General features: G+C 37.6%; 1 protein-coding gene across 1 annotated transcript in view; it reads left to right on the forward strand.

The window, feature by feature from the left end:
- Positions 1-12,997, forward strand: part of cadm1b (cell adhesion molecule 1b) — a 38,109-nt gene extending 25,112 nt beyond the window's left edge. The window contains exons 10-11 of the mRNA XM_030778088.1: positions 12,612-12,737; positions 12,879-12,997. Of these exons, the coding sequence (XP_030633948.1) occupies positions 12,612-12,737; positions 12,879-12,997 (245 nt within the window). The remainder of the gene's footprint in view (positions 1-12,611; positions 12,738-12,878) is intronic.
- The last annotated feature ends 11,184 nt before the right edge of the window (positions 12,998-24,181 follow it).

Genomic DNA, 24,181 nt, shown 5'->3' on the forward strand with positions numbered 1-24,181 from the left:
GGATGCTAATAGTAATAGAAATGCTAACAGGGAATCAAACAGAATCAAGAAGACTAACAGAAACCCAAAAGCTAACAAGGAACACGGAGGCAAACAAGACCACTTACACAGTATAAACATGGCTCAGAACACTCAAGGGAATGAGACACTGCACAAGGAACTCAGGAAAACATAAGAGTATACATGCACAAAGACAAAATACGGAAATAAACTGAAGACAGCTGAAAAACAGTAATTAGATCATGAGATGATCTAACAGTCAGGTAAACTGTGCTATGATTGGGCAAATGAAAGGGAGGTAGAGACAGAGCCATGACAATAGTAGCAGATTAATACAACAGAAACCAATATGAAAATACAATTACCATCAAATCAGCACTTGACATTCAGTTTATGTATATGTTCATACACACAAGACAATCAGGGAGAAGATTTGTTAGATCTATGTAAGAAATCACACAGAAATGTAATACGTTTTTCATGAACTTGAAGTGTGAGGAGGAAAATGTGCTTCACTTTTCAATAATCAATTAAGCTGCAATGTCTAACCTAAGTGCTTGGCAGCTTTGGGAAATGGCATTTAGAAATGACTTGCCATTTATACTGCAAAATAAATAGCTAAATGGAAGTGCCCTTCTCACCAATAGCTGCAATTTTGACAGATGTCATAGCCTTTTCTGTTTCAGAACACATACTCAGAATAAATATGTACAAGAATTACAAGCTTTGACTAGAGAGAGAGAGAGAGAGAGAGAGAGAGCTCATGCAATAAAAAAAGGAAAAAGCAACAACATTTGTGCTCAGGATGTCTGTCTGTGATTAGTAAAAAGAACAATGGCCTGTGTGAACTTGTGGAATAAAATACATGCAATTTTTTTTTTTCTTTCAAAAAAGTGAATATTTCCTCAAACCTTCAGTACAGTGTTATTGGTATCAGTGTCTTAACCTCAGATTACCACTGAAGCAGCACTTGATGTCAGACACACAAGAGGTAATCCACTCGCCTCCCACTACGAGTTAGAGGCCTCTAGTGAGTGGGAGTGGATACAAGAGTTTTTTTTTTTTCCTCAGCTGCACAGTCATATTTTTGGGAACCCTGACTCTTGCAATATGGTATCGAAATCAGACATCCATATTTATGGGCCAAAACTGCCTTTCATCACTTTCATAGTTATTTTCCGCATTTCTCCAAAGATTCGATTGTGAAGCTTACCTCCCATGGATTTTGCCAGCTAGTTCTCACCAGGGTGCCGCAGATGGATGTTTGATTTGTAATAGAAGTGACTGCCATAAAAGTGTGTTATGAAAACATCACTGATGAATATTGTTCCTTTCTTGTGCCATCAAGTGTAAAAGTCCTTATGTAAAAAAGAGGGGACTCAGTGCAAAAAACAAATTAAAATCTCGAAACAGTCACGGCTAAATTGACAGATGCCACTGATCAGTCACATCCAGAGCGCGTTACAAAATGAGCGCGTTACAAAATGAGCGTGTTACAAATGTTACAATCAGTCTACAGGAGCTTAACAGTTAAGCTTACAAGACCTGCTGGCATGTCTCTCTTGAATACGGGCTTTGCCTAATACCTTTGGAACAGACAAAGGATGTTGAATTATGTCTTTAAGTCCGTATTTTGACATCAGCAATGTTTTTTTCCCCATAAAATGGCTTTCTTTCCAGTTATTTGTTAGGGTTTTTCCAATATTTTCAGGTTCGGCCTCATGTGGCCCTTGGTAAAGCACCATTTACGCAGCAGTGCGTGGGAATGATCGAGACGCTGCTGGGCAAATGACACACAGAAGACAAGGTGTGTCATTACTTCTACTATGGGGGCTCTGCTCTCAGCTGTGATTTAATTTTTTTTGCCATGAAAGACTCCTCTATTCCTCTTTATCACAGTCTTGTTACAAAACAATGTTTTGTGAAAAGTGGTATATAAAGGGCATGCCCATTGAGTTTTAAACTAAGGTCTGAACTTCGCAGAGTGATATTGTTATAATGGCAGTGATATTGTCGTAATGATTACAAACTACATTTATTTAAATCTTCAGAATTGACAAGAACCAATAAAAGACCACTTCCACCAGAATGAACACCTTACAGAATAAAGAACATTATTTTCTTACTGACCAAAAAAAAAAAAAAAAAAAAAAGGAAGAAACAGAGGTATAAGCTCATTGAGTCATAAACAATGTAGACAGATTTTATTTTTGAGAGGTGGAAAAACAACCTTTGATTTGACTGAGATCTGAGTGCATACGTAATGTGCCTCATCAAGCCTACTTAACATGCTTTTTTTGAACAAATGGAAAATCAACACTATGGATGTAACAAGTTCATAAGAGACTCGGTAAGGATGTCCCCCCCCCCCCCCCCCTCAAGTTTGAGAGCCTAAGCCGTTGAAGCGTGGAGTTTTCACCTTTCAAGGCATGTAAAATCCTTTTTTAACACAAGATTCAACTGTGTCAGGTCTGAACTCGTCCTCTCATTCTTTTCTGGCATGCAGTGAAATAAATAATAAAAAATAAAAAAAAACAATAAGGAATTGGAAAATAATATACCGGTGTTTCAGTTCGTTAATTTTCTTGAAGTAACTACCTCTCATAATAATTTAACCAACCATATAATACTTTAACGATGAAGATAGGAATTCTGGATCGATATGTGAGGTTTTCGGCGTGTATGGTGAATGTGCACTGAATGTTTGTATGAGAACATTCAAGTGCTTCTTCCATTCTGAAGTATTGAATTTGCACCCCATCATTTTTTCCATCTTTTATTTGTTCAACTTTGCTTTTTGAATGCTTTTAAAAACAACAACAACAACAACAACTTTCCCTTAACTTACTCTTGACTTACAAAAACATTTCAAAACAGGAGTCTCTGAGTCAACAGGAGAGTTGCAACCCACTGTGTGTATACCTCCCATGGACTGTGCCAAGCAGTCTCACCAGGGTACTCCACAATCAGGGATTGGAGAGTATTTTAGCAACTTCACAAAGAAAAAGCAAAAAAAAAAAAAAGGAGAAGAAGAAGAAGTTCAAAAGTCAGCATGAAGAGCTTCCCTAGTTTTCCTAGAGCACTACTCCTTCCTCCTTCCTCCCCAGTCTTAGATAATGGCTATTGTTTATTTGTTTGTGAGCACTGAGCTTCCTTAGACCTCTTTTTTTTATGTAGACCTGTTCTCACCTCCACTCTTTGTCAAGTCACTCCACCTTGGTATCTTGTGTTTGCTCTGCTCCTTTCCTTGGGTGTAAGACACCTTGTGATGTTCGGGGCTAGCAGTATACTGTGGGCATCCTGAAATGCTCTCCTGCTGAACAAACCTTTTAAGCCCCCCCCCCCCCCCTCCCAACCATTTAAAGTATTACAGCCTGGCTCCACTGGAAACATACATGTGTGTTTGTGTCATTTGTATTTTATGTGGAGAAATGTAGACTTGGTTGAGTTAAGTGAGACCTTAAGTTCACCTCACATATACTTGTAGCTGTGGGGTGAATTGCCATCCTGGTGAGCTGACATTGTGTACAACATAAAAGCAAAATGTACTGTAATGCTGCAGTGTGTTTTCTGATTTATTCAGTGCATGTCGACTGGATATAATTGAGGTTTCCTGCAGCTCACTACTCCTCTAAATGCCATGTCATAAGGGCAATGTTAACATAGCCAGCAATATATTTCTCACAGCGAGGAAAAGGGTGGCGGAACATTGGCATAGCTTTGTAGTATTTAAATACTAAACATATTCCTAATTCAGTAATTTAGGATGTAATCATAGGTGTACTAAAATGTATATATAAATTATTGGGATATATCATATTACTCATGATTAATCACAGTTGAAATTCAGGCCAGACCTAGCAGTAACTGAAGATGGTTTGTGGAATAGACACTATACCAAAGGGTGTAATGGTTTTATTTAAAAGCGAGAATAAAACAACAGTGTGTCCATTTTTACTAGCATCATCAACTGAATGTTTTGCTCATAAATGGTACTTTAAAGTCAATGTACCACGGTGAAAACTAAATTTGGCCGGAAAATAGACCAACATATTTACAAGAACTGCACAGAATAATAAACTGCAATGTATTAGGATAGTTGAGAGCTGCATCTCCTCTGTGTTTGTATATTAATAGTAACATTCACAACCACCAGGGTAGTATTTCCCAACAGACTGAACTGCATTGAGAAAAACAACAACATTATGCACTGTATTGTAATTGTAGAAAGAAATACATGAACTATGATACACCATGTGGTAGGGGACTGATTTTGGGAAAGCAAAAAAAAAAAAAAAAACTTGACTAACATATGCATTGCAGGTTTGTATGCTACAGATAGATCAAAGGCTCAAGAACCTGCCCAACACCACAGACGCAGATTAACTCTGACTATGGGCTTACAACATTGAATATTCTCTCTATTTTTTCTTTGTTCTGTCAAGAAGTGGATTTAGAGAAAGGGGGAAAAGAGGCTTTTAAAGAACTTGCTCTTTGTTTGCCTTCATTTGAAGAAGATGTCCATTTTAATAGCATTTCAGTGTGGGTGATTTCAGAGTTAATAGATATTGTTCGACCTAGATGATTGGACAACCACACAGAGGGTCAGTCAATTTATCTGGTGTTGCATTAGAATGGCTTTTAAATAGTTGTCTTAACTGGAATACTCTTGAAAGGTTTGAAAAGATAATACATTTATATAAATGCAATCCCAACACTATCCTTTGTCTGTCTTGGAGCTCTCTTTCAAACAAAGAGAGATTTGTTGTTACTCCTATTTCATTTTATACCAGACAAGATGAGTGAGAGGCGACTGTCATATGAATCCAACCGACTTCTCTTCATCAGCTAATGCTTGCACTGTATCTGGTCATTGATTGCATACGCACCAAGCAAATTAAAACTGCCTGTTAGGCACTCAGCTATAGCATATGGATCCTTCTCCTAATTAAATTGTCATCATAATTTTTCTGATAGTTTTTTTTTTCAGGACACTAATATTTACCTGATTTTGTTCCTCGTTGCGTATGTTTCGATACTCGGTAACAATGTCAAACCATGGCTGTCTGAGCAAAAAAATAGCTTTATATCTTGTGTCAAGACCAGTGGTAAAAGGTACTGCTGATGGTTAGAAATTTGTTAATTTGAAATTTCCCTGCTGATTTAGTCACAGCCACTGATAGTGTTGTAATGATTTTGATTTAAAAAAAATAGAAAACCTGATGTACCAACAATTGATGAGACAAGGTTTAAAATGAGTCTAAAGGGATGAACTCCCACTCTTCTCCAATGATCAGAGTGACAAGCACAGATCTTGGACACAAATATGGACAGTGCTTTTGTAGTAGTTTGTCAATGTAATGAGGATGTTAGATTAACAAACATTAACATACTGGCTGCATTGAGTGTTTTCATTTACCAAACAGCCTACTTTGCTCTGGCTATGCGTAGAGTTTGGGAAGTTGAAGATGCTGGCCATATCAAACATCACTAAAAAGAATTTCCTTAAAGTAATTTAAAATTGAATTAGGCTTTTCTGATGATAAGAAACAGTGAAGCTGTTGAAGTTTACTCACTTCTTTAATTAATCTCTTGGGGTAAATTTAGTTGATGCTGGGATTATATGTTCCACATTTCAATATTTGACATATAAAAATTAATGGGGATGTTTTTTTTTTATTATAATTGCAATTTTGATTTAAAACTATTGATAAATAGTGATGTGAAAAAGAAACAGTGTCAAAGAGATTTTCTTATTATGACTGATCTGCTGACATTTTGAGTGCTGGATCATCCTGTGATTGGCATTGGTCATGTGGATTGCTGTTCATGTCTCAGAGAGGATGACACCAGTTGACACCTCTCATTTGGTTTGCCCATTATTATATTCTGCCAGATGTATTATTTAAGGAAAGTAAAATTCAGCCAGGCCCTTCTGTTGCTCCTCTCGGTCTGAGCAACCAGAATTTGAGTGCTGTCCATGAGGTCAAGTATTTCTGCCTGACTGCGCAACAGAATGAAAACTAACTGCAGCACACACGTGAAGGGCTCTGGTAAGGCTTATCAGAGAAAATCTTGTATTCAGTTGCTATGATTGCGCATTGGACATGGCTCAGTAATTCATGTCAATGCTGCTAATCCAATCCTGTCTCAGCATCATTATTTTGCCCCCGAGAGTTTTCACAGGTGATTAATTTCCACTGAAACTTGTATTGCCACAGCAAACAGGTTGCAGTGATCCGGAGTCCCATTTACAAGTGTGACTTTAATCAAGCATTGCTGTTGCTGAGAGCACTTAGTGCAGCCAGGAGGCCATGACTGTGTGCGCAGAGTCCTCAGCCACACGGCACATATGCCACAGTGGTGCAGATGAGAATTGGCTAGGAATGCATAAAATGGCAAATTCATGGCAGAAACTCAAACTGGCTCCTCAGTTTGTAATTTAGCCCTGTTACTGTTATTTAGCTGTTTATCCAAGACCACTGAGGGTCTCGATTTTCTTTGGATTTTCTGTGGATGATAATCTGCTTGCAATATGTGTGTGTGTGTGTGTGTGTGTGTGTTTGTGTGTGTTTTGTTTGTGTGTACCTGTGTGTGTGAGCATGTGAACTATATAATAATCTCTATGATTTTGCCATCTCCTGTCTTTGCTTTATGTGTGTTATTATCATACGTTCGCATTTTCTTTCTGCCCACATATTTGCCTGACACAGATAAATGAATACATTTGCTTCTAACTTGCAGCAAAAAGGCAAGCAAGTGGATGTTGAACTAAGCAAAATGCACAAACAATATATTTTGGATTTTTGTTTACCTGACAGAAAGTCATCCTGCATTATCAGCCGGTGCTTTTCATCTAAGTAGTTTGTTCATTTGGGCCCTCTCTGTTGTCATAATGTAGTTTACAGTCAAACAGCAGCAGATTTCAAGCTTGTTATCTGGTATCTCAGCCAAGATGTGGAAGACATCTGGAATTTAGTGGTCCATAGCTCTTAAATTCAAACATAGAGTTACAGTGATGGCTAGTCATTGGGATTTTCCCACATCACAAACATCATCTCTCAAGAGATTTATCACACAGTACATACAACACAAAAAGTGTTGATTTATAGCTGGGATAATCTTAAATCACATGCACATACAAAGTATGAATTTCAAGCAGAACTAAATTATGTGTTTAACCAAATGAGCCACTTCAGGGCCCAAGGACACTCTCTCTTTCTCAGCGAAGCAATGAGCCATTTTGTATATCTGAATTCTGGAAAGGAGTAAAATTAAGTCTTCCTCTTCAAATTACATTTCATTGCTTAGACTATGAGGTCAGTGGAGTGTTAATGAGTTTCTACTGAAAACCTATGGGAGACATTTGTGAAAGCAAATTGAGTGGTACAAGTGTTTGTTGTGTTATATTTGTTTCAGTGTTTTAAGGCATTATAATTGCATTGTGTTCTCAACTGGCTTAGTCATAGTCCTTCAGAAGACTGCATAAAACAATCAGATAAAATGCCTAAGTTCGTCTTATCTTAGAGCAACTAGCTTAGCCTCGCTTCTGGAGGTCAATTGCGATGCAATGTTTGTTGAAAAAGATCAACAAGACTTAAAGATGGCTCAGAGAACAATACTCCTGGAATTGTATTAGTGTCTATGGATAGTAAGTAATTGCTTTAAAATATGTAGCCCCCAATAGACTCACTAGAATCAATCCACTTCAGAACAAGGAGGAATGAAGTATGCAGTCTCTATACTTCGCTGACAGGTTCAGTCATTCACTGATACCTTCAAGTTATCAGATTTTGCCTTTTTTTTTTTTTTTTGCTAGGCTATTCTGTTTAGAAAAATTGACAGCTCTTGTCCAATCCTCTGATATTGTACCAAGTGAATGGCGCCTTGCCCATCAGAGCAGCTTTAGACAGGAGAACCTGATTTCTTTGGAAGGTAAGGAAAAGGAGCAGCTTTGATACAAAAATAAATTCACAAAGACCGCACAATATAAGTGGGAAGTCTTCGCTACTTTTCTTGTTTAAACGCTCCATAACTTTAGCACCTCTTCAGCAATAGTGCTGCGAAAAAATGGGTTTACAGGCAGTGAGGTGCAAAAAAAAGTGTGTGTGATTTTATCGAAGATGCCACTTCCTTTCACTGTGAGGCAAATGACAGAAGTCATGTCAATAAGCTCAGCTGTTGAAAAACTGCAGATTTTCCATTACAGGTCTGACACACAGAGTTAAAGTTAAGGATAAAGGGAATGTGTCATGAGTCATCTTCACTCTCATTCGCAAGATGTGTTTATGTATGGGTGCATGTTGTTTTTTTGTTTGGTCTTTTTTGTGTGTGTGCATGTGATCTGCTCCATGTACTACAATGAAAGTGGTTTGGAAAGTGGTCACACAGGGCAGTCCATTATCAGAGAAAGCTTTCAAAAGGCCTTCATTTGTCCCCTTAAATAGAATTCCTTTTAACTATCTTTATAGTGTACACTTCATTTGCAAAGTATTTATCATGTTATTGAAATGAGAATGAAATAGTGGCTATAAGATTGTAGTAAATTATCTGTACATCTATAAGTCTAAGCATTGAGCTGAAATTGGAAATGTTTTAATTCTGTGGAAGCTTCAGGAATTTAAAAAAAGAAATCGTTACCATTTTGTGTGCTTTGTTACATGAAGTCGTCTAATCTCAAACCACGATCTGGTGAGTCTTTTATGTCCATGGAGTTATCCAGGGGAATGTTATTAAGGTCTTTGAGACTGGTAGATTGTGGCAAATGTCTTTGTTGGCTTTCTCATCAGCAGGTCAGTTTACAGACAGAAGGCACGAACTCCATCTGGCAAACATGTCCAGGAGGTGTCACATGCTTTGAGTTGCTTTTCAATCTCTCTGTATGGAAAGGTCCTCCTTTGTCAGCACAAATGTGTTTGTTTTGTTTTGGTTTGGTTTTTTTTGGTTTTCTTTTCGCTTGTACCATGAAGTCCTTGAATTTTGAGTTCAAGTCTTTCAGATTTTTTTTTTTTCTGCCCTCAGTGCTGATGGAGCATACACAAAGAATCTGTAGCAAGAGTCACAAAACATGTTTAAGTCAATTTGACAAAAAATTGACTTCATTTTGTATAATGGGTAATTTTTTTTTTCTTTTCCACTGGTCTTTGTTTATTGGATAATACCATTACTAAGCTAGTTCAAGGACATACAGCATATTCAAAATAACACTGAGTACCCAAGATTCTCTTCTGTGTTCTGATTTCCTGATGAAAATAATGGGAGTGAAAGAGCAGAGAACTCAGAGAGGGTCATGTAAAGGCCACGCCAGTCCGTATACTGCACAGTTCTTATTATTGATGGATCTTGTATAACACAACAAAATATATAATACAAGGCCCTTAATGATTTTGCATAAAATGTGAATGTAATTTGAGGCTGAATAAAAACTGATTAATTAAAGTAAAATAAAAGAAAATATTCTTGTCAAGTAAAATGAAATACACATGTAGTCAGACAAAAATGTTTCATATTTGGAGGGCCTGAACCCCCAAACACTTTTCATGTCTTACAGCACTTTCAACAGTGAAATGTCATTTTGCTGTTTCACTTTTTGATTTCATTTACTTCTTTGTTTGGTTAGCTGGTTGTTGTTTTTTCTCTTTTTTTGCCCCACAAGTAGCTTTGTGTTCACTGATTTGTTTTGAGAGCTTTAGTCTCCTATTTTAAAGATTTAATCTGTGTACTTTTATGACTTTGAAACAACCTCAAAGCTAACCTATGGCGTTAGCATGGGAGAACCAGCTCTTAATCTGAAATCCCTGTTCCATTGCTAACATCACTGTGTTTTCCATATAATTTGGCAAGCAGATGTTGTATACAATTTTGTACCATTAAAATGCAGCCTTCCTGATGTGCTTCACATGGAAAAAATAAATAATTGTACATTTGTACACAGTACACATTATGTGTATTGTCAAAACAAAACAAAGAACTCATTATAAAAGAGAGAATTTCTGCTCGCACGGTACATGTTGCACTGTACTCGACTACCTGTGGAGACTATTGAGAAGAGCTTCAGTGAGTGGCAGTGGAGAATAGTGCCCAGGTGTGAGGTACAGCACCCTATTCAGATGCTGATACTGAGATGAATAGTGAAACTGGAGTGTGTGTGTGTGTGTGTGTGTGTGTGTGTGTGTGTGTGTGTTAAAGACGGAGAGAGAGAGCAGAAGGTGGCAGGGGATGGGCTCTAATGATGGCCGTTTCCAGTCCATCCACAGCTGCTGTAATGACGCTGGCCTGCAGTTTAATTAGTCACTTCAGCACAGATGCAGAACGAGAGCCATAAAGCACGGGCCCCTGCCCCTGCAGCAGTGCATTAGTCTTTCTTCAGCATCACGCCTGCGTAAATCAATGTGAAAAGTCCCTCTTTATTTCCCAATGAATTCAAATTGCTATCCCCAGCTCACTTGGCTAGTTTTTTGGAGGCTTCGAATAGTGCTATTTCGGGTGCTCCACAAATGTTAAGCACATCCCTGTTTTCAGTCCAGTAATGACCCTGTTAAATGGGCCTGTGGTACGTTCATTATCAGATGTCAAGGTAAAAGAGATGTCAGGATTTTCATAGCCATTTTCACTGAGCAAAGTTTAGGAAAAGCCAATTGGCAGTAGACCTATTTGAGACATGAGATGGAAGCTCGCTTTTGTCACCTGGGCTCTTACCACTAGCATACAGTATATGAAATGGTTCATTTATTATGCATGTATTTTATTAGAGTATCCCACTGACATCTCCTTCATTCATAATTATCCCCTGTGTTTGATCTCAGCATACCTTCATTCTGAAGTTAAACAAGCACGAACGGATTTGCTGGAATTTGACTTTATGGGCTGAGACGACTAAGCCCTAGGACAGCTAATTTATCTGGTGGTGTTTGCAGGCAGGCAGGGTGGGAGGGAGAAGAGACAGGGCTGGCTTTCACTAAGGGAGGAGACACTACTGTGCGAATGTGGGATGGGAAGTGACAGTCTTCTTCTTTCATTCCTCCCTGTCTCTATTTTTCATCCCGTTTGATGGCTTATGCTAATTAGCAGTCCCTAGCAGCCAATCAAAGTACACAACCCTTAGCAGGTTTCGAGAACATGATATATTTCTGGACATCCCTTTCTGATGTACAACCACAAATTTTGTTGCCTCTCTTCACGGCGATCTATCTGTTTACTGCAGACAGAGGTAGAGTTTATCCTAGAATATTATTTTTAAAGTATGTCCAAGCACACTTCAGAAAACCAGGCAGTGTTGCTGCGTACAACGAATGGATTTGACTAAACCAATGCATTTGAACAAGGATATTTAATTAAAATTTAACTCTTTAGCTTTCAGTGAATGAATGTTTTGTTGTTGTTGTTGTTTTGTTTTGTTTTGTTTTGTTTTTCATCTCAGCTGAATTTCTAGAGGTTGACAGCACAGTATGTTACTTACATAAATGGTCTCTTTTTAAATATGATTTTTTTTCTGTTTTGATGATACATTTACAAGCCAGCACCCTGTCATTTACCAAACCTTACCATACCATATCATTTACCATACAACACTAATGCTCTTAGGGTCAGCTGGATTTGAAATATAAAGCCACTTGTTTGGTATCTTGTAATCACTGTATATTACTATATGTCACAATATCAGAGAATGCATCAAATCGCCCTTTGACATCAGGCCAGAACGGAACTCTCCTGTCTGTGCCACAGCTCTCAGTTCAAAAAGTTAGTTGTTCTGCTAGTTTCATGAGAAATAATGCAAATGGATTCTTAGTTGAAAATTTGTATTTCTTTTTTTTCCCCCCTATTTTTCTTGTGTTTGTTTGTTTTGCTACTATTAACAAACACCCATTAAATAAACTGAATATTAGATGAACATGTGCTCCCCCCGCCAACTACACACACACACACACACACACACACACACACACTTTTTCATAAAATAGAATTAATTTCTTGGTAGAATGTCTTTGAACCGTGTTTGTGATCACTAGTGTTCTTTAGGACTGTTAGTGCTGTTAGTTTGATCATTATAATACCAGTCACTGCCAATCATATAAAAGCATTAGTTCATATTATGTTTATTATAAAGGAAGAATAATGTTAGAGGAATTCTAACATGTGAAAATACCGAAGGCTTTTCTTGTCACTGGAAACATGATTGCATATTGAAGCCTACGCATTCTATTATTAGTGACAAAAATCATTTGCTGATTTTGACCTGCTGTGTGGAGCTGAATTGGACTGATAACATGTTGTACACTGCTCATTATCTGCTCATTTGTTTTATCTGAAGTTCTATCTTAAGAGTAGTGAATACAATGCCAACAACAACCAGTTTTTGATTTAAGCCTGCAAAGCTTTTTTTCCCTTTTTTTTCCCCACAGAGATATATTTATGTCTCAAATAAAAGCAGGACGTCTCAGCATGCAGACAAACACAAATCTCAGATAGCTATGCATTGTATTGCCAAAAATAACTGATCAATAATGATTTCTTACTCAGAAAGAAGAGAGCTCTTGAAATAACAGCGCAAGGTGCATTTATTTGTTTTGTTTTTTTTGTATTGTTTGTTTGTTTTTCTCCCCGGCCTGTAGACTCAAGAGCAGAAGAAGTGCCGCAGAAAATTGACCATGCAGTCATCGGAGGCGTCGTGGCTGTGGTTGTGTTCGCCATGCTTTGTCTACTAATCGTCTTAGGACGATACTTTGCGAGACACAAAGGTGAATCAAATCTGGCATATTGCTGTTCTATGACATCATCTTTTCTTTCTTTCTTTTTTTTTTTTTACCTTGCTTTACCTAAACCTACTTTACCATTAATCGTAATCCGTTTTTTTTTTTTTACGATTCCCCCCCACACAGGTACCTACTTTACCCATGAAGCCAAAGGGGCAGATGATGCAGCAGATGCTGACACAGCTATCATTAATGCAGAAGGCGGTCACAGCAACTCAGACGACAAGAAAGAATACTACATCTAACTTTGGCTTGACTCACTGTGGAGTCCTGCTTGGACAGTGAGATATGTTGTGCTGGGTTCTGGGAGGGAGGGATTTAAGACTTTTGATTGGGCATTTTTGGGATGTGTGAGTCTGAGCTGTGCAGCAGAGGATGCTGGGAGAATGACCTGGGATAGGGAGTAGACGGGGTGTGGGATGGCTGAACATGTGGAGACATCACCAGAATTCACTGTAGCGAAAGCTTCACCATCCAACACCCCCCTCCCTCCCCAACACCTCCTGCTGGTGCCAGTTTTGTTCAGTTTTAACATTCGTAGACAATTTTGTGCCTTGTTCTATTTATTTTTTATTAAAATACCTACTTGCTATTACCCCACCAACCAGGTTCACGCTGTTGGCTTTCTGAAAGAGATTCAATCACACCATATTTATCAATGTTTTCCTGCATACAAATATTACAAAAACATTCTCTTACTGTTCTGTCTGCAGGTCTGATATTAGGACATGCAAACACACGCACACACACACACACACACACATACACACATCCAAGTACACACACACACACACACACACACACACACACACACACAAACACACAAAGTGTTTAAGATTTAGGTATCTTTCAGAACAACTGCTGAGGTCATCATCATTTGTTGATCTGGTGTAGTATGTCTGGCACACTGCCTTTTAGTGTCCATTCCCTCTTACATTCAGTTAACAATCTATAACTTTTGTGTCCTCACAACCACAAACTGAAACCTCTCCACTGCATTCTTGTCTTACTACATTATTTATTATGTAAACTGTATGTGCAAATAGTCTGCAGGTGCCAGTAGTCATTACAGTTTGCATTGTGTTAGAAATACCAACTTGTAACAAACACATTTAACGCTAATTGCATTTGTGCATTAACAAAAATGACAGCCAAAGCAAATCCTTTATAATGTACAACAGCAATCTGGCCCAGGTTCAAATGCTGAGAGAAAAATCACGAATGCATAAGAGACATGTGAGGTCCCCATAACTGAACAGAGTACAAAGGTTTCTGTATTTGAGATTAATTTTATACCATTCCTTCATAAATGGTTTTACAGATTATGTTACGTTTTAGGCCCAGAAGTGAACAGCATGTTGCTCAGAGGGCTGAGTCAAAGGTAATAGTGGTAATGAGTGGTTATTGACTGTCTGTATGGTAAATCACCACTTGTCCAATCTTAAAATGAGAAAAATGAAGAGCATTCAGCTAAGTAAAAATGCCGAATCCCAGCTGCTCAGCAAAGAAAAGAAAAAAAAAAAAGAAGAAAAAAAAAAAAGATCATAAAATCCATTTGTCATCCATTACATCTCAAAAACCTTTTGTCATTGACGTTGTAAAGACCGTTTTATAATATAAGTTTGAGTTATTGATGATTTATGTGTTAAATTATACAGCTATGGTAGCTTTTCTCTTTTAGTTGATTACTCTTGGTTTGCCCTGGGGGCTGGATAGACGGAAATGTTAGACATGTCAAATAAATGAAAACATGTGAGCGGGCATATACAAGTTTGCAAATATGGTTATTGTATGGGGAAATATTAAATATCATTATCATATTTTTTATGCATTGGGTGGTAGAGTCTGAAGATATTAGACAATAGACCATTGAATTTTAACGACCTTTATATGAGGGAAGGCTATCAGGGTATATTTATGCTTGACTATTCTGATCAGCCGATGCAGCTGTTACATAACAAAAACTAGAGCTTTTCCTCATTTTGCTTCCTTATTGTTTACTGTATAGTGATTCAGGTCTGATAGTTTAGCCATGGTTTTCTGTGCAAACGTCCAGTTTTGAATTTATCAATGTTTGCTTTTAAATGTATTTGATCTTTTGAATTGGAACGAAAAAAAGAAACCCTTGAGTGGACATGGGACATAGAAAAGGATACTAGGAATGATGGTAATGATGGATATCAGCACTGATATCCACATAACATGCATTATGATACCTTGCACTTCGGCTATGATAGAAATGTCAAAGAACTGTATGACGTACAATAGACTACAATGTATATTGTAATATCTCATCTATGATGTTTGTGAGAGGAGTTTGAGCAGTATTGATATATGCCATATCGCACACAATCCAGTTGTCAGCCGCAGAATGTTAGAGCCTTGTTGTGTTACGTGCTGTCTCTGCTCTCATTCAAATGCGATGTTAATTTCTGCTCACTGCTAAAGTTTTTTGAAAAATGAAAATGTAGTTCAGAGTGTCAGTAACAAGTGTGTCATTTGATATATGGTTACAGTTGAGCATAAGAATTTAATTTATTGTACTTAATTTATAATCATTTTATTTTACATCAAATTGGCCTCCACAGAACCATGAACCTGTGTATTAAGACAAATTGCTATGGCCTAATCTATGTTAGCCTAGGTTACAAGTGAATTTCAGTTTCATTACAGTTTTTAATTTTCTTTACCATTTATGTTTATTCAGGCAAAATTATAGACTGAGTGACATTAGTATTTTCTTCCAACGGTGTTCTTTTGGTTCTGCCCTTTCTCAGGTTTGCAGGTTTGCAGGGGGTTTTTTTTGTTTGTTTTGTTTTGTCTAATTTTTTGTTTTATTTTTATTATTATCATTATTATTTTTTGCGTGCGTGCGTGTGTGTGTCATGATTAGGTCTCATATTTGAAAAGCTAAATTAAATATTTTTACCATAATGAAAATCATTTCAAGGTATGTTTAGTCTAAAACGTTTTTATCTGTTCAAAACCAGATCACTGTTTTAAATGTGAATATTACTTTGTATAGATGTATTGTAGGTCATGGAAAAAGGATGCTAGATTTGTATGGGAAAAAAAAAATTGCTTGGCAACTTTTGCTGTTTAAATATTCACTATAAATCCATTTTCTGCAGTTCTGTTATAGAGCATCTTTGAATCCCAGAGAGAGAGAGTGGTCTTACATTGTTCACTTTGGTTTTATGTCAAATATTTTGTCTCACCGCTGTAGTTTGTATTCCTGTGTAACAATGAATGATATCCACATGCCCATTAAAACACTTTGTATTTGTTCATAAGAACACATTTTTACAAAAATGGAGGAGTACTTGTCTTAATAAAAAAAAAGAGATATTAATGTTCACAAGCCATCGTCTTTCTGTTTGACGTCTTTCTTGTGTAGCCTATAAATGTCCACGATGCTAAGAGGAAGCATAATCTATTATTTATTTTGAAAACAACCAGTGCAATTCCAGCTGTGCTTTGTCTCACATGTTTTCATCAGCTGCTTCACATAGAAAATATGAGTAAAATATCCTGTGGTGTTTATGACATAGATACAAAGCTAAAAGGATGTTACATGCTTTAAAAGTGAGAACGAGAACTGTGTCACAACATAAATGTACAAGAGGACATACTGGTGGGTTTTTTGGTGTTTTTTTTTTACTTTTTTTTCAGTTTCAGTTGACTGAAAAACAGCAGTTGGGCAAATCATATATTCTAGCATTTAAACCTCGCACTTCAGATGTGATAGAGAAGTTGGTTATCTTCAAACATGAATGATGCTTTGAACAGCAGTTCATAGAACGTGCATCAGTAAAGCTGTTGTCTAATTGTGTTTATCACCTAACTGTGTTTTTCTGATATTTACCTGTGGGGAACTGTGAGACAATGATGTTGTAATCAGCCTCTCATGGAGTTTCTCAAGGTTTACGCTGTAAATTAAACATCATCCAGTATTGATGGGATGACTGGGACTTTGTTTGGAGAACATGATAAAAAAAAAAAAACATGAGTTTTTGCTCTGTGAATATGACACAGCGGGGAATGGAATGCATGTATTTTGTGTTTGGTTTTTATGATGACATCTCTGCCTTGGAGTCCACAACATGTTGTTGTTTTTTGTTTTTTTTGTTTTTTTGTTTTTTTTTTTTTTGCTTTTTTCTCCACTGGTGCCCTTGCCTAATTTGATAGCGGCACGCTGAGCCACCCTCTATTGTGTCCTCTTCCGTCAGGCCCATCTCCCTCTTTCTTATGGAGTTCTTTTTCTATTTACCGAGGTCACATGAGCCATGTCCTGCTCTCACTGGAGAAATCATCACAAACTCAGTTTGGGGGCCCCCCCTTTCTCAAGTTTCTTCCATCGACTTCTGGGAAAAGTCGGGGACTCCTAGGAAAACAATTTTGGGGCAAATAATATCAGATTGTATCCAAAAGCCTCTTCAGTTTAATCGAGCAACATTCTCAGATTTATTTGAGAGAAGGTGGAGTCAGCGCTGTCAGTGGGTCGCAGTAGGCAGCTCAGCTGGAGATGTGCAGCAGTACTCCTGTTGCTCCAGATTCACTGAGAGCGGAGGAGGAAGCTAATGCATGTCTTCATTGCTGTCAGTGGTTGTGTGTCAGAGCTCCTGATCTTGCTCATGGCTCCTGTCAGGCACCCAGGCAGCCTGGCTCTGCTCAGTGGAATGAGGACAACTGAAAATGGGAGGAACGGAAAGCATCAGAGTTTGCTGTTGACTCAAAGATAGAATACTGTATGAAAACTGCAAATGTGATGTTAAGATAGTACTGAAATTTTTTTTTTTTTTTTTTGCGTTTAAAGGGTTGCTCCCCTTATGTCAAAGTTACAGATGTACTTCACAGGGCGTACAATATATTTACCCTTTAAACCCTCAAATAAATTTAAACATGTTCAGAATTTGCACAGGACATATCAGCTGTAGTTGTGCTGACATAACTCCATGTATTGTACATTGCACAGGTCTCAGATGATACAGGACCATACTTGCTGTTACAAATACTCAGAGTTCGGATACATGCGAAAAGCTGCTGATTGTATTTACAAAGCTCGCAGTCCACAATCGTAGTACAGTTCAAACAAGGTTTAGTGCCCAGGTGACAGATTTCCAAAGGCAATGCAGAGACAATGACTAGGGACAGACAAGGATCATAACACAGCAAGACTAGGAATTCTGACCTTGGGGACTCAACTGAATTGACTCAACTGAGTGAATTTGCTAAGGAAACGTAAGGACAGGGGTGTGTCTATAGTGATAATGAGTCCATGAACAAAAAACAGGTATTGGTGACAATCAGACACTGAACTAATTAGAGCAGTGGTTAGATTGGAGAGGGTGGGTTGACACTTGTTGCATACACTATTTTAAGAGCAGAACTGACAGATCAACTCAATAAAATCATCAAACTGGATTAAAAAAAATGTGAGATTTACCTGAGATTTGCATGTGTAAGATCAAATGTCAATAAATCACACTCTGACAGTTTGTGCTCAGGTGTGTTAACATCTGTTTTTCAAATGCGCTTATGCTCTGTGGTAGTGGGTATGTCAGTGGACCTCATTAACTCCATGCTATTTTGCTACATTTCAAAGAACAGGACTCTCAACACGTATCTAGTAAGAGATCCCTTTTGGGCTCTGCTGATGTTCGAACAGATTACTTTTGGGCTGTGTTGACGCTGTAACAGATTCCTTTTGGGCTGTATAAACATGGGTTTCTCTGCTTTATAGTGGTTTTTATAGTGGTTTATTGTGGTTTTTGACTCTGTTAATATTGTGGTAAAATATGTGTCTTCGTCTTGTATTTGTTTTTTCCCTTGGATTGTTTACGATTTTTCTGAGATACTAAATACAGTACAAGGAGGGTCTACTTAGTTAAGAAATGTAATGCATTGTGGTTTTGGAATTTATTTGATTTCAAAAAGTAATTTTATGTGTCCTATGTTGCATGCTACATTAGGTCTCATTCAAATTGCTTGTCTACACTCATAGCTCTCCTATAAGTTATTTTTCACCATCATCACAATCAAAATGACTGAAGTACATGAACACATTTTCTTGCAATGGTGGCAGAAACTGTATTGGAGTTTTCTGAGCTATTCCCTTGTTTTTATTAGACCGTACAATTGCCAATTTTTCTGAGATCTCTTTTGTTTAAAATCTCGTTAAACTGTGAACTCCCACAAACCACAAAGCACCTGTATTAATCTTTTATCTTTCCTGCATCTTATTTACTATTGTTAAGAGCTAATTAGATTTCAAATTAATTAGGCTTTTAAATTGACTGTAATTTCTGTTTGTCAGAGGCTTGGGATGGAGTTCAGTCAAACTGCACACAATGAGGCTACCATTGTTTAGAATCATATTCACGCTCTTCACTTGTCAGCTATTTTGTATATTATGGAAGATGTATTTTTTTCTTATTGTTATGAGATATGAATTGTTCTCAACAAAAATGTAGACAATTGTGGTGCTTTCTCACTTGAATGAAAGTTATAAACCACTTACTTTAATGTGTTATTATTGCTTTATTTTACACAAAAAGTAAAAAGTTTGGCAAAATTAATACTCTTTGCTAAGAGCATTGCTTTGATGCAATAAATGATATTCAGCTAGATATTCTGTTTGCTGGGGACAGGCAATTATTCCATGATGATTGCTTTTTGGCATTATGGTTCCACAACTTATTAAAAAAAAAAAATGCATGCACGCACACACACTTACACACATACAATGGAGACAAGTGTTTTCAGATTTTATTGATCATGACTGAGACATCTCATTTGGGAATCTATTGAAGATGGTACAAACAAAACAGGCAAACAAAAAAAAATTACTTTCCATTTACTCCTTAAACATAGAAAGAGAAGAAAAGCTGTGCAGTGCCTTCTGGAGCACAATACCCTGAGTTCCATAAGCAGTGTGTATCCATACAAAAAGCAAAGGAAAAAAAAAAAAAGAAAAAAAAAAGCATTTGTCTAAGGAACCACTCTTGTACTCTTGTACATCTGCCACAGTTGGATGTCGCCCAAACCCACTGTATCAAGAGGCTAACATCAGAGAAACCGGTGCACTGCTGGTCACCGGTGAGAAACAAATACTGTACTGAGATCAATTACTGGTTGTTTTGCAGGTTTTGTACATGCTAACAATTTAACATATTCCCAAGGTTTAACTCTAAATCTGTCCCTGAATGTTTTGTTTGCCTGGCAGACAAATATCATGGAATATCAAACCCTCTTCTTTATTACAGAAGATGCTGATTCTCTGCCGTACATCCGAGTGATTTCAAGACAGGGAATGACATAAAATGATACAGGAGATTAAGCTCCACACAGTGAATAGTTCTCCTCCAGACACACCATACCATATCTAGCCCCAACGTCTATTGCCACTCTGTGGTTGAGTGCACAACGATGATAGCTTTAGCTATCTTATTTTGGCTCCAATTCTCTCCACACACAGCAGGTCTGTCTGTGGACAATCAAATGAAAGAACAACAAAAACGTTTCTGCCCTGCATATCCAATCCAGATTGATTTCAACATTACAGTTTTTTTTTGTTTTTTTTTTCTTGGCATTGGAATGACTCACATCATTTAGAAATGACCTATGTGTCACATTGAACACGAAATCAAAACAAATTTAATTTGTTCTGTTTTGTTTGTTTGACTGTTTTACAGATTGTCTTTTGCACTGAGTTTCTGTCATTGAATAGCTAACAGTGCATCACCCCCATAATCTAAGACAGCGATGACCTCTAAGGCACTGAAGGTGAGATGGCAAAGCTGGTGTTCCTTATGTGTCTTCAGGCGGCTGATATTATTTTCTCTCTTTTGTCTTCCTCCAGTGGCTTCTCACAGCAGTCGTTCAGGACTGTACTTACCTAGCTCCCTGTTTCAGTATTAGGCTTGGAGCTAGACAGAGAACAAATCACTGACAGAATCAAGTATGATTTGTCTATTGCTCATACAACTTTTTGGCAGGAAACACAAACCCTGGCAAGTAAATGTGTCGCTGGACATCTGGCTAAGTGAACCACAGCAAAGCATGAAAAATATCCAAACTTTAATTGCACTAATCCAAAAATGTTCCATTAATTTATCAATACAGACCAAACAAATAATTCAGACAGAATATTTCCCATTTTGCGATTATATGTATTGCATTTTTCTCTGTCAAAGCAGTACGTGGATGTGCAGCTTAGTCATTCCACTGCGGTGAAAAAATGATAATCAGAGCACTGTTGTGAGCAGATAATCAAGCCATCAGAATGCAGATGCCAATGCCAGAGGTACAATCTCAGACATATAATCAGAGGTGAAGTGTGTGCATGCATGTCTCTGCGCCTGTGTATGCGTGTCTGTGTGTGTGTGTGTGTGTGTGTGTGTGTGTGTGTGTGTACCCCCCCCCCAAAAAAAATCTATTACTCCATGGAATGTTAAACTCTGCATTTTGCTATCAACAACAGTCTCCTTCTCTTTTACAACCCTCCATTTTAAAACAGTTTTATTGCTCTGGACAAGCTGTTGACATTTTATTAAGCTCTCAAGTGCTTCTGCCTTGCGCATCAGACCTTTGTCCTTGCTCAAGCAGCAAACTTAATTCATCCTGCAAACAAACAACAGTTTGTTACTCTGATAAAAGGGGATCAAACATTAAGAGACTCTAGTACAATGACAAACCATTGCTGTGTTTGACATCAGAGCAGTTTCACTGGTGTTGGACACTTCACCGGATTGCTATTTCTTGGTCAGTCTAGCATTGACCAGAGTGAACACATTGTGTTAAAAATGCATGTATTTTAAACAGCTGACTGGAGGACAAAGGGCCTGTCTTGACTCCTTATGGACAATCACCAGCACAGCACAATCTCAGAAATGAGAGAATCAGGAGTGGAGTGATGACTTGAACTCACGACATGCAGATCACATGTTCATTTCATTAACCAATGGATGTCCCTTGTGAGATATCCTCAGTGTTTACACGCCAGCCAGAGCATGGCCGATTCAGTAATTACAGTGTATTCAGGCAAGCTTTGTGTTCAGTAATGGTTTAGTGTGGCTAAGCATTGAGAGTGCCCGTGTTAATATGTATGTGTGTAATTGCATGATTTTATGCTTTACAGTGTCAATAATTGCAATCATGCAAGCTAGCCTCTTTAATTTCTTCTACATACAATACATAGAGTGGTTTTTTGGGGGTTTTTTTTGAGGTTGCCAGAATTATTTGTTTGTTTCTTATGGGGACATGAAACAACATGCTCTCTTTACAGCTCAGGATACAGAATTCAGGGGCATTTTCAGATAATGAATTGATTTTGTGAGAAGATGGTTGGATATTAAATAGTTTTATTAAATTTCAAGCACCAGGAATCCACCAAAAAAAGAGAACAAAAGATAGGGCAAACAGGAACTCTAATAGTATGTAATTCATTAGTGCCAAAACAGATTTAATTAAATTCCATTCCACTTCATTTTTAAGTAGAGAGAGGATGTCTCTGGACTATTTTGCTCACTGCTGAAATATTTTTTCAAAACTGTTATTGGATCTATGTAAAATGTTGAAAAGAATTTCATCTTCTCAAAGAAACTGAGTGGTAATCCCACTACCGTCTTCACACATCAGATACATAATATTTTTAATTACATTTAATTTCATTTAACTTTTATGTGATCAGACTAGAAAAGAACGAGCTTTGAAAGGAGCTTTCAATATATAGACTTGTACATAATAGCATACCTACTGCCATCGCAATTGAATCACAAGCTATCGTGCTATCTGAGACAGTATGTATACATGGATGTGTTAACTGACCTGTATTGGTGACAAATCACAGAGTGCTGTGATAAATGGAATCCAATGTCTAAAGACTGGATTCAGTGGCATGCATAGAAAGAACCTAACCGTCATCTAACAAGGGTAAAATGTGACAGCAATCAATTGTTGGTTTGTTTTATAAGAACAACAGGCCCTGTATCTAAAACACAAATGCATTTCGTGTTTTTTGACAAGTCACTACATGGAATATTTAAGTGTTAAATGTTAAATGTCATAAATGGTAAACAGCAGACCGAAAACAGATTTTTGCAGAATCCCAGCTTTTACAGCAAACTCGTCTGATCATGTATCATTAGTTTGAAAACATTGGGATCTAATATTTAGGTGCTTTCTTAATTAGCTAAATGACAGATAATGTGTCAACTATATGCCATTTCTAATTGTATCATACATATTAAAGAAATATGAGGGACAGATCTACCTTACATACAAGAATCCACAGTCCCTAGTGGTACTACACACTTTCCTGTCTAAGAATGACTCATAACCTCATTATAGGTTTAGATTTAAAAATTCAACTGCATTCAATAACACATACATTTCGACTGTAAAAGAAAAGCCCCATGGATGTCTATATGTCTATATGGAACTATGGGTTGAATGTTCAAGTATACTAAGGCAAAAATCAGTAGTCATAGGCCGTTTTCTCATATGAAGTACGGACTGCGTTCGCAGAATCAGGCTCGGACATTGTCAGAAGCTGCCCTTTCACACATGTAGCACACAACAGGAGACTGTCTGTGTCAGACACGTTCTCACCTACTGGAAATACTCCGTTTGGTTCAGGAGAGGGGATGGCACCTGGGTAGAGCATACAGGAGGCAGGACACGACTGTATTGCATTGGCCCAGGACAGTTTTCTCTCTTGAATATGTTTAGATAGGTCATCTGAGAATTAAGGGTTTCCCTGTAATCTCCCAGGCAGCCTCTTCTTTGTTTAAAGTCTGTGCAAAAAAAAGTCATTTGGAAAGTAGGCCCAGGGTTTCTCCATGTCAGGACAGAGAACAAATAAATAAACAAGTCCGGCATGGAGATCGAGACTATTTTATCTGTGTAGCATTGTAGGGAGTCACTGCTAAAAAGAGCACCAGTGGTCTCTTTGCCACTGAGACCAAGCTCTGTCTTAATCAAGTCTGATGTACACTGAAACTAGCTGTATGGAATGCTCTCTTTATACTGTAATTCTTCAAACATTAGGATCAGCTGTATCATCTTTCATCTGTTTTTATGTTTTAAGTTTAATTATTGCCTGAGTGGCATAAAATAGCACAAACATGTTGATGTAAGCTTAAGATAAATTGATGTCGGTAAACATGGCAGGGTTGCCTGGTGAAAAGTAATCTTACATGGAGCTCCAGAGAGAAAAAAAAAAAAACTGGTCACATCTTGAGTTGTATAATGTATTTAAACCAGTGTTTCAGGGGGCATATGAGAATGCCTAGCCCAAGGCTACACCTTATCTTAGGATTAATGCACGGCAGTGTGAACACAGACTCAGTGTGTGGCCCCAGACTATTGTTAGACTGAGGTTATGATTAGCTGAAGGCAGTACAGTGTGAACAGCCCTTGAAAATTCC

The sequence above is a fragment of the Chanos chanos genome, chromosome 6 (genome assembly GCF_902362185.1).
Source record: "Chanos chanos chromosome 6, fChaCha1.1, whole genome shotgun sequence".
Classification (NCBI taxonomy): domain Eukaryota; kingdom Metazoa; phylum Chordata; class Actinopteri; order Gonorynchiformes; family Chanidae; genus Chanos; species Chanos chanos.